We start from the raw sequence: 12107 nt of genomic DNA on the forward strand, positions 1-12107 counted from the left end.
CCCTTTTGAGGTGAGGCAACCAGAACTGTACACAGTACACACAGTATTCCCAGTGCAGCCACACCATAGCTTTGTATAATGGCATTATGATATTGACAATTTTATTTTCAGTTCCTCTCCTAATGACTCCTAAAATGGAATGTGCCCTTTTCACAGCTGCTGCACAGTGGGTCAACATCTTTGTTGAGCTGCCTATTATGACCCCAAGGTTTCATTCCTGGTCAGTCACTGCCAGTTCAGACCCTGTTGGCTCTGGCTCCCTGCAGGGACAACTTCTCTTAGCAGGGCCCCTTGGAGCTCTCCAAGGTCCTGAAAGTTTTCTGCTTAGCTTGGACTTGTGACTGGACGCTGCCTGTTTCTCTTGCAAACCCTCAAGTGCCCACAGAACTGGACACAAAGAGGCAAGTCCAGCCCCAAGAGAAAAACCAGCTATTTACCCTACCTGCCAAATCTAAAGAAAGAAATGTGTGTGAAAGGAGAAGTCACTTTGGGACAGGTGGGCTTTGGAGCTTGGAGATTCCCCGGCCCACCTCTGTCCACAATTGACACTTAAAGTGTTTGCATGACTGCTGAGAGCCGTAAATCATAAGCGGGTGGGAATTCAGCAAGCAAATGAACCCACAGAGAGAGACATTTCAAGTTGAGCGACTTATAAAGAGCTTAGCCCCTAAAGCCCCATGAGCTCTTTAATCCTTCTTTTCTGGTGTTAATGTTAGCAGCATACATATTCAAGGATCCCCACTCTTCATTCAGAGAGATTTCATTTCAAGGTAAATGATTAAGTGCACTTACGCTTATAAATGCACCGCTGCTACAAAGCTCTAGTGGCCTTCCTTTGGAAAGCCAAATTTGGGGCCAGCCTAAGGAATGAGCAATGTGATCTCAGAGCCAGAATTTACATATAGCTGGGAGACTTGAGCTCACTTTGGGTATTACTGCTGCGATGCAGCAATTTAAGTAGATTGAGTGCTGCACCATAAGCACTGCTCTCCATTGTTGTGTGGTTCATTTGGGCTGCTCTAGTGTTCAACTGATACTTTGTTGTTGTTGTTTAGTTGTTTAGTCGTGTCCGACTCTTCGTGACCCCATGGACCAGAGCACGCCAGGCACTCCTGTCTTCCACTGCCTCCCGCAGTTTGGTCAGACTCATGTTTGTAGCTTCAAGAACACTGTCCAACCATCTTGTCCTCTGTCGCCCCCTTCTCCTTGTGCCCTCCATCTTTCCCAACATCAGGGTCTTTTCCAGGGACTTTTCTCTTCTCATGAGGTGGCCAAAGTCTTGGAGCCTCAACTGATACTTTAGTACAAGGGAATCTCCAGTACATGCGGAGCACAGAAGCATCTGCTTAGATAGGAGCAGAAAAACTGAATTCAGGTGGGCAGTCAGAGGTCCCTTCTAGGAGAAGGAACAACTTTGCTGTTGCGTTGCTCATATCCAGCCTAGATTATTGTACTTTGCTGTTGCATTGCTCATATCCAGCCTAGATTACTGTTTAATGCCATACGGTTGGTTGAAAATATGGCAGCAAGCTTTTTCTCACTGCAACGAACACATCACACCAGTGGCAGAAGTAGCAGTGCTGCACCAGAAAAAGTATCCAGCTTCTTTTCCTTTCAACCATTTTCCACCAATGACTGAGAAGACCAGGAAACTTTGACTATACGATTTTGAGCTCCCTTTCTTCTTCTGAGTCTTCCTTTCCCTTACAAACTTCTTCCAGCCACCTTCCAGCCTTTGTTCCTCTCTTTGCCCCAACCCCCCTTTCCTGGGCTTCCTGCATTCCCAGGACTTTTGTTTTCTTTGCCCCTCCCTTTGCCTTTCCTTCCATTGAACTCACTCTCCCTGTTTTTGTCCTACCCTACTCTTTCTTTCTTCCTGCCCTGCTCTCTCTGAGGCCCTGAGCTGCTCAGCCAATGGCAACAAGAGGTCCTCTGCCCACTGTTCCCTAACTTCACAGCAACTCATTCAGCAGCGCGGAATCCCTTTGCGCACTGCAATGTGGATTATTCCCTGTCTCCCCCTCTTCTTCCCATGCTGCATCTTGATTACCATTCTGGAGATGCTCCAAGCATTATGCCGTTTTCCTCCTCTATCAATTCCCTGCTGTGTACAGCAGCAAATGTTACAAATCAGCTTTGCTGCCGTCAGCTTTCTTCTAAGCCGGCGTCCAAAAGGATTACTTCATTTCCCTTGTTTCCTGAGCAAAACTCCCTTCTCTTTTCTGCCACCACACCACTCCTCGTGGCCCAATACCAAGGGGAAACGAGGGATCAACAATGCTCCCCTGTGACATTTCAGAGGCCGAACGAGCCTTCAGTTTAAAGCTGTCAGTTGTTGGCATGTCTCTCTCACATAGGATTTGAAATTAAATATTGTGCAACCAACATCTGTTTCCCCATTAACATATACAGTGTATTTGAGGGAGGGAAGTGTCTGAGAAGGGTAATTCAAATTAAATATCCTATAGCTTAAATGCTCGGTTATAAATCTTACATAAACTGAGACACTCTAAACAAATGCTTCAGGCTCACTTCATCCCCCAGGCTACCTCTGCAAACTTTTTGCGGTCTCTCTCTGGGGGATTGCCTAAGAGCAACTTGTACAAACTAAATTTTCCTTTCCCTCCGGCTCTCCATAGAATATTCACCCCATCCCATCTTTTTAAGTATTCTCCACCCCACACCAGCTTAGCACTGGCAGATCGTAGACTACTGAACACCCAATGGCATTAAGAGTTGCATGAAATCAGAAGACACACATCACTGGGAACGGTGCCTCTTTCACTAGATTGTTCCACTTTGTTTTTAGAGTTATGGAAGCCACAGATTCAGTCTCAGAATGAGAGGGGCTCCTGTGTCTTAGTGATGAAGGCAAGGGGGTGTTGGTCCCACTTACAGGAAAAGTTGCATCTGCTGAAATTCAAGGAAGGGATGTAGTTCAGTGGTAGAACATCTGCTTTGCATGCAGAGCGTTTCTGGTTCAATCCCTGGCAACTCCTAGTAAGACTGGGGGAACTGCCTGGAAAGCTACTGCCTCTGTGTAGGCAATATTTAGAACATGGGTAAGCAAACTAAGGCCCGGGGGCCAGATCTGGCCCAATCGCCTTCTAAGTCTGGCCCACGGACGGTTCAGGAATCAGCGTGTTTTTACATGAGTAGAATGTGTCCTTTTATTTAAAATGCATCTCTGGGTTATTTGTGGGGCATAGGAATTCATTCATATATTTTTTTCAAAATATAGTCCGGCCCCCCACAAGGTCTGAGGGACAGTGGACCGGCCCCCTGCTGAAAAAGTTTGCTGACCCCTGAGCTAGAAGGACCAATGGCATAGCTGTCAACTGTCCCTTATCTGGTGGGAAAGTCCCTTATCCCAGCACTGTGTCCCGCTGCTGTCCCTTATTGATTTCCCGGGTTTCAAAGGAAGCAGCTCCTCTCCCTCCCTCCCTGCCGGCCAGGGAGGAGGGAGGCTCAAACTGTGTTGCTTGGCTGCGTTGCTCACCCAATAAGGAGTCTAAGAACAACTGGGGGGTGGAGCTTGCATGCCTTGTGTGCGTTGCCTGGGGACTCGCCTTTGCTCAGCGCTTCCCAGCAGAGAGGTGACGGTGGTTTTCCTTGCTGCATCCCCTTTGCCGGGTTGCTGCGCTGTGGGAATCACCACTTGAGGCTTCGTTTGGCTGCTGGCTGGGCTTTCTGCCTTTGGCTCGGGAGCTGGTTAACTAAAATCCCTTATTTTGGCTGCTGATCCCTTATTTTCGAGGCTGTTGGTCCCTTATTTTCAAATCTGTAAGTTGACAGCTATGACCAATGGTCAGACTGGGTGTGAGGCCACTTCCTACGATGTACCACATTCTTATGTACCACAATAAAAGGAGCTTCTAGAGACATCCAACTCCCATCAGCCAGCATGGTCTATGGTCAGGAAGGGTGGGAGATGGAGTCCAGCAACACCTGGAGAACCACAAGTTCTCCAGCCATGGCATATATATTTATTCCACTCAGAATTCATTGCCCTCTTCTATAGCATACAGGAATCAATGCTCATAAACTTTCCTTCAAGGGCTTAAGCAGAAGTAGCACTTTCTCAGGAAGCTATAGGAAATGGGAGTACTTCAGAGCTAATTGTGTTGGTTTTCCATTTGTAAGGCTTGTCATGGTTTTCACAGGGAACATTAATACACTGAGGTCCTCTGAGCTGCTGATGAGGAAATGAAGCAAGCTACATGTACATCCATCAAATCAGCAACAGAAGCCAGTTTCCCTGAGAACTGGTCTCCTGTATCCTAACCAGGCTTCGTAAGTTGCTGTTCACCTGGTGGCAAGCAGAAACTTCCTTCAGACAACCAGCCAAGGAAGCCAGGGCTTGCCCAATACATTTTGTTGCCTGCAGCAAAGCAACAAATACACACAAACAGTCAAGATACGTAACGTCCAAGGCCAATCAAGTTATTTTGGCACTTGAGGCAGATAATCCCACAAGTCACTCCACCATTCCCCGGCAGTAAAAATGCAATAAAGATCAATTAAAAAACTAGCCAGATGGGCAGGGTATAAATAATAAATTAGTAGTAGTAGTAGTAGTACTTATGTTTGAGGTGATACTTTTAAACATCTCAGCAACATTTAGGCATCGATTTCTTCCTTCTCCTAGCCCTCTGAATTCTGCCACCTGAAGCAGCCTGCTCCACTTCATTGCATGGTAGGGCTGTGCCCTGTTCCAGAAACATCATCTGTCCACTACTGGTCATTAGGAAGCAAAAGAAATGCTCCTCTCTGCATTTGGCACCACGCATCATTTCTGTGAAAATATTCATCTACGCAGTTCTGCTGTCTTCCTCATAGTTCTTCTGTCTTACACCTAATCTCTCATTTACCATGTCAATGTAGCTCTACATCGCTATGTGGATTTGGTTTTTTCCTCCTCCTTGTACTGTTTGCAGTACTTGTCGGATTGTCCAAATTCCTCTAAGCTCTCTATTATCTTCTTGTCTCAGCATCTTCTGGCAGGTAAAGCTACATCTCCTTGCTGGCATCAAAATCACTGCAGAACTTCCCTTCTGAATCTAAGTACTGTACTCAAATCCCATTTCCTCCATACGACAGAGCCACGATTCTCCATTTCTCTATAGCTAGATAACATTGTGCACCAGATAGTGAGGAGTCTTCAAAAGTGTGTTGACCTAAATTTCCTTCCAAAGATATGATAGCTCCATTTGCCACTGCGGTGCTTAACCAAAGGGTTGCCATCCCCTAAAGGTCAAGGTCAAGGGATCCCTGACAGTTAAGTCCAGTTGCGAACTACTCTGGGGTTGCGGCGCTTGCTTTACAGTTGCGGGTCTCGCTTTACAGGCTGAGCGAGCCGGCGTTTGTCTGCTCTGCAGAGAGTTTTTCTGGGTCATGTGGCCAGCATGACTAATCCGTTTCTGGTGCAACGGAACACCGATACCAGAGCAGTGCACGGAAATGCTGTTTACCTTCCCGCTGGAGCGGTACCTATTTATCTACTTGCACTGGCATGCTTTTGAACTGCTAGGTTGGCAAGAGCTGGGACAGAGCAACGGGAGCTCAACCCATCACGGGGATTTGAACTGCCAACCTTTTGATTGGCAAGCCCAAGAAGCTCAGTGGTTTAGACCACAGCCATTCCCTACCCCACCCCGAATGCCATTCTCTGCTGGTGGTGCCACGATGGCAGGGTCTTAGCGGTGGCAGTTCCTCATCTGTGGAATACAGTTCCTGGTGAGATGTGTCTGTCTCCCTCAGTATTAACATTTGGGTGGAATGGGGCGGGGGAGAGAATCCTGTTCACTCATGGCTGAAAAATACTGCTCCCAGCAACGTTGAAATTATTTCACTATTGTGGCCCTTGATCTTTCTATTTAGAAAAGGTATTAAATGCTTGGTCAAAAGGCCCTCCAAGCTGTCTACAAATAAAATTATGGCTAAGACATGGCTAAAATCCACAGATCAATGGAAAACAAATATGCATTATTATTATTCATAGAAACATGGAATTGTAGAGTTGGGCACAGAGCTTCATCTAGTCCCTGCAATACAGGAATCACAGCTAAAGAACCCCTGGTGGAATCCAAACTTTCTTTAAAAACCTCCAAGGAAGGAGAGTCCACAGCCTTCCAAACTACTCAGTTCCGCTTGTTGTTGTTGTTGTCACCATGGCAATCACCAACGATCAGCATTAAGGACAAATATAAAATTGTTTGTGTGTTTGTGTGTTCGGTTGTGTTTTAGAAACCCTGCAAATTATATTGCTTTGCAGTTTAATTGTTTGCTGTACCAGGCTCCTCTGAGAGAAAGGGAAGGACAGAACCTTAATAGCCAAATGTAAAAATAAACAAATAAAACTGTTGTGTATCCATTGCAGGGTCAATATATGAGGCAAGAGCCCCTGCTTTTTAGCCGTGCTTCCTAATCACAAGACTACACCAGCTCACCAGAGGGTTGTGCATTGGCTGAGTCATAGCCTGCCATTATTTTCCGGTGGGATTCGCACAAATTACCAGGAAATTCAGGTTGCACAATTACAGTTGATTGCACAAAAACCCCTCCCCCTAAATGATCAGATTTTTCTTTGATAAGGAAACTGAGGAGGAAACACATGGGATAACCCATACTTTGATGCAACGTCATCTAACCTCCCCACAAATCAGAGTGAAGGTTTGTTAAATAGTCAACATTCTCTAATCTCCCTGCAAATCAATCAGGATGAAGGCTCAATAAACGAGTAGCCAGGAAGCACCCATGGTACAAGTCATATAAACCTCTACAATTCTAGGATGCAAACGCTGAATTCACCTCCAGGGACTGTGTTTCCACACTGTGGATTCCCCCCCCCCATTCCTGCTTTTCTTTCTTTCTTTCTTTCTTTCTTTCTTTCTTTCTTTCTTTCTTTCTTTCTTTCTTTCTTTCCCCAAACTATGTTTATTTGTAGCTGTGTGTGTATGTTTGCATGCCTTTAGTAGACTAGAACAGAAGAGTTAGTTAAGCAATGCAGCCCTAGCAGTAACACAAAGGCAGCTGCCAATGGAAACATCACAGGCTGCCAAAAGATGAATATGTATTTAGAATTATCCCCACAACAACAGATTGTGTTGCTTTGTACAACACGGCTGCAGATTCTGGGCATTGTTGCAGTACAAATATTATGCAAGGTGTGGAGGAAGTGGATAGAGAGAAGTCTCTCTCTCCCCGTATCTCATAATACGAAAACCTAACACCATCCAACGAAGCAAGCCGAACATTTGCCACTTCAGCACAGACAAAAGGAGGCTCTTTCCCACACAGCATATTAGTCGAACTGTGGGATTTGCCCCACAAAAGGCAGCGATGGCCACCAACTTAGATGGCTTGAAAAGAGAAAGAGACAAATTCATGGAGGAGATTGGCTATCAGTGGCTACTAGTCACAATGGTCAGGGGAAAAACAATGCTGTCCAGGGTTGTAAAGACTGCAGAGAGAATAATTGGGTGCACTCTTCCCACCTTGGATCAAATCTACGCTTCCAGGTGTCATAAGAAAGCTGCAGAGATAGTGCAGGATAGTGCGCACCCCGGAAATGATCTCTTTCAGCTTCTGCCTTCTGGAAGAAGGTACAGGGTTATAAAGACTAGGACTAGCCGCCTGAGAAACAGTTTCTATCCAAATGCGATTTTGGTTTTAAACGCAGTGTAAGGTAGTCTGGGTACGCTGGGACGCGGGTGGCGCTGTGGGTTAAACCACAGAGCCTAGGCTTGCCGATCGGAAGGTCAGCGGTTTGAATCCCCATGACGGGGTGAGCTCCCATCGCTCTGTCCCAGCTCCTGCCAACCTAGCAGTTCGAAAGCACGTCAAAGTGCAAGTAGATAAATAGGTACTGCTCCGGTTATTGAGCTTATTTGGGGGGGGGGCCCATCCAGAAGCGCTTATATTAATACCGCGATCGACCAAAAACACCCCCACGATCGAACAGTAGCTTGCAATCAACCTGTTGGACATTTCTGCCCTACGTCAAAGATGGGGGAGCCTTTTTTTTCAGTTGAGGGGCCAGACTCCTCTATGGTCAATTTTCAGGTCACTGTATACCTGTGGTGGGTGGGTGGGACCTGAGGGGAAAGTGGGCGGAGCAACAGGGTACAGCCACACACTTTACCCTATCCTGCAGCCAGGCATGGTCACAGCTCAAGGACACACTCCAGGCAGGAACAAGCACCCAGGGAGATCAAAGAGGGAGGTCACCAAGTGGTATGGCTTGGGAAGAGACCCAGATGCCAGATAAAAAGGCCAGGATCTGTCCCCCTAGACCTGAGATTCCCAGCTGCAGCCTGAAGTAGAATCAAAGAATTGTAGAGTTGGAAGGGATCCCTAGTCCAACCCCCTGCAATGCAGGAATCTCAGCTAAAGCATCCATGACAGATGGCCATCCAACGTCTGCTTAAAAACCTCCCAGGAAGGACAGTCCACCACCTCCCAAGGGAGACATCATGGATCTGTTTCTTGGTCGCACGTCTTGATCACCCTTCTAAAATGATTCTTGCTGCTGTTTGAAAGACCAAGTTTTCTCGGCATGGACAAAATCTGGTGCCGATAAGCAATGCTAAAATTTTAGCTCAGGCCTCGAGGGTGGGCATTAAAAATGAAACGTTACTTGACTGGGTGAATTAATGCCTTATGTTGAGGAGATGATGCATCTTCATTTAGAAAGAAGACTTCTTAATTTGGCATATTATTTACTCTTTGTCCTGCTCGTGTGTCAAGCTCGACATCTGTAGTGTTATAATGAATGCTTAAATAATTTGCTTATTAAAAGCCTTTGTCTGTGGGCCTGACGGCTGTTGTTTTCGTGTTGATCGGCTTTTAGCTGTTGCCAGTTTTTCATTTTAATTCCAGACGTAGATATTAGAGTGAGGCAAGCTTCATCAGACTTTATTCTGAATATCTGTTCCCTCCAACCACCAGGTAAAGCTACCTTATTTTGCCACTTTTGACTTGTTTAACCTGGTGTTCCATCTAAAAATAATATCCTGCTTTGCTAATATAAGAATTAACAGGGTCTCTGCTATTCTTTCTCCCAATGAACCTGCCTTGTTTCATTCTGTTGACAGATCTTGAGAATTGCTGGATTATACATTTTCAGAAAAGGGGAATCAGCCACTGGCCCAGTCTTCAAATAACACTAAACCATGGTTTGACAGAAACAAGCAAACACAAGGGTTCATTGAGAAGACCAGCCACTGGGCTCTTCCTTCAGTCCTGCTGTTGCCATGTTACGTGGGACTAAGCGATGGTTTGGCTTAGTGTTACATCTGAAACCAAGTTCATGGTTTGTCTTCTCCATGAAAACTAAAAAACCAAGAGCAAACCTTGGCTACAGTTCACAGCTTGTCTGGAGTGAGACCACCCACAAACCTGGGAATAGATGTAATGCTAAACCAAACCATGGCTTAGCCCTGGATAGCACAGCAGCAGGAGGAGTGGAGAAATAGAGCAGCAGCTGCTGTCTTTGCTCTGGGAACCCATTTGTTTGTGCTAAGCCATTGTTTAGCTATGCATTACATGCAAACTGGGTCATTGTATCTTTCTTCAGGCCAGTATCCCAAGGTGTAACCTAAAATCTAGTTGGCACCTAGGCAGTGGATAGTGGTCCATTTGGGCATATGGGGTGCTGCCCCGCCAATCTCAGGCTGCCTTCCACAAGCCTCTACCTGCCTGCTTTCCCACTTACAACCAGCCCAGAGGGTGGCACCACCAGTCAGCTTCCTCCTCCTTCGTTTCAGTGCTTTCGTTGTAGAACTGAGCCAAGAGGAGAATGAGGATGAAAGCTTGGCTCTGGCTACACCTACCCAGCCTTCTGCCCCACCAGTTCCAATGGGCCCCAGAAACTGGTGAACCCAAGAGAGTTTCACCTAATAACTCTGCTTCCTTCCCTCCCACCCACACTCCCTCTTAAGACTGACACCATTGCAGACCAGAAGCTTGTTCCATATTTTGTGGCATTTACCTCGACCTACTATGGATTTTGTGGGTTTCATATGTTCCCAGTGATTTCAGTGCGAGAGAATTAGCTTAACTGGAAGTGCTCTAACATTTGGTCACGACCCACATTCGGAACATTATAAACCACAGAACCTCAAGCAGTCCCGGGCAAAACCAGATTGAGATTGCTTACCTCATCCACATTCTCAAAGGCATTGATGATGTCATAAGGTAAACATGACAAAAGGTCTATCACGAACCAGGTTTTCAGGTAGTTCATCCTGATGAGTTTGGGATCTGAGATGACCTCTCCACCAGGTCCAACAAAAGTTGTGTGAAAATTCAGGACTATGTCCACCAGGAAAATAACGTCCACCACGCTATCCAGAACCAACCATGCAATGTTGTTCTGCTTGGTTTTGAAGGACACGTTGTAAGGAACCATGATGGCCGTGTAGAAGGTGAGGATTAAGATGACCCAGTCCCAAGTGGTCTTGAAAGCGCAGTAGTGTAAAATGATATGTGGTGGAGTCTTTGGGGCTTCTTGCTTGTATTGTGGAAGAATATCGGAACCCAGCTGGAGAACCTTAAAATAAAAGATATGCAGGTGTTACCACATGGGTTATTGCTCATTACATCATGAACTCCCACAAACCCAATTCGAGGAAAGACGGCAGCTCAGTGGTAGAGAATGCTGAAGGTTCTAGGTTCAATCCCTGGCATCTCCAGGTAACTTTGGGAATGCCCTTTGCCTCAAATCCTAGAAAGCCATTTCCAGTAGGTATAGACATTACTGGGCTGAATGAACTAGTGGTCTGACTCAGCATAAGGCAGCTCTATATATTTCCTACATAGGATGGGGTAGAGGTCTTCATCTAAATAAATCAGTTGTAAAATCTTTGGGGCTGGGACCTGTCTTCTAATGCTAATGATAGTATAGATATAATCATTATCACCACCACTGCCGTCATCATCAGTAAGTATAAATATTTTTCATTCTTGCCCTTTTGCTCCACTGGCTTCCCATCCTACTCCATCACCATCTTAGAACAATCAAAGCTTTCTCTCTATCTCTCTTTCTTGGTGTTGCTTCCATCTCAACGAGGTCTTTTCTTCCTGGGAAAGGAAATGTGGCCCTGCAGCTTATACCTGAAACTTTGGCTGGTGGTTCTTTCTGTCTGCAATGTTACACACACACACACAGATCAGGAGAGGAGAGCATTTGTCTGACACTCACTTCAGCTAACCGTGAGTGTTTATGGACCACCTCGGCTTTGTTCATAGGTGTTAGCTGCTGCAGAACACTCCGACTGTTCGTCAATGCCCGTGTCAATCGAGCAAACTTCGTCCAGCCTGCAAAGAGGAAGGGGAACATTGTGAGGTTCACTGGTTGGCAATGGCCATCGGTCATCTTCTCATTCAGAACATACTGGTCACAACAATGTCCCAGTGCCAGCAATGGTATCCAAACGCTATTCCTACAGTCCATCGTAGAATGTTAAGGTCTGCGATGTTTAGCTAATCTATAGGTAGGATTAAACTGATTTAAAAAATTGTCTGATGAACTGAAAAGCTTTTTTTCCTGATCATCTTTTCCCCATCCACACTCTGGGATCTACATAAATCTAGCATTATTTACAAGGATTTAGGGGATAATTCATCAGTACCTGCAAAATAGACCATAGAATGAACCCAACTAAGTGTTGGGGGTTCATTCAGTGAGATTTTATGCAGGAAGAAACTATGAGCGATGAATTCCATCAGTCTCCTTGGCCAACAAAAAGCTAACTGGACTTGGATCAATGTAGTCAAAATTCTTTTCCTTAAGAGTTTTAAATCTTACTATGCAGTTACAGGGGTTTGACCAACATAAAGGAGAACAAACAGAGGACAATCATATTGAGAGCTGGAAAGTAGAAGGGACAAAAGGTATCCTAGCTCAGCAACTATATAAGATCAGCATCTGAGACACCCCTCCAAGGCATGCCATGAATGGTCCAGCCTTGCTAGGACTAGATTTGATGCTAGTAGAGTCTAGGATGGAAGGTTAACAGAGAGTAACTACCCTGCTATTATAGCAAGAGTGGGGAACCCCAGGTCCAGGGCTCAATTGCAGCCCTCTCTAACGAGCCTTCAGACTC

At 45.8% G+C, this 12107-nt stretch overlaps 2 protein-coding genes across 2 annotated transcripts in view; one reads left to right on the forward strand and one right to left on the reverse strand.

Moving 5' to 3' along the window:
* HIF1A (hypoxia inducible factor 1 subunit alpha) overlaps nucleotides 1–12107 on the forward strand; it is a 641105-nt gene that overhangs the window by 568134 nt on the left and 60864 nt on the right. The gene's annotated exons all lie outside the window — the stretch shown is intronic.
* Nucleotides 1–12107, reverse strand: part of KCNH5 (potassium voltage-gated channel subfamily H member 5) — a 188225-nt gene that overhangs the window by 131277 nt on the left and 44841 nt on the right. Inside the window, exons 5-6 of the mRNA XM_083732341.1 lie at nucleotides 11204–11319; nucleotides 10160–10552 (exon numbers count right to left, since the gene is read on the reverse strand). Coding sequence (XP_083588467.1) covers nucleotides 10160–10552; nucleotides 11204–11319 — 509 coding nt within the window. The remainder of the gene's footprint in view (nucleotides 1–10159; nucleotides 10553–11203; nucleotides 11320–12107) is intronic.

This window comes from Podarcis gaigeae (assembly GCF_964106915.1).
Source record: "Podarcis gaigeae genome assembly, chromosome: 1".
NCBI lineage: Eukaryota > Metazoa > Chordata > Lepidosauria > Squamata > Lacertidae > Podarcis > Podarcis gaigeae.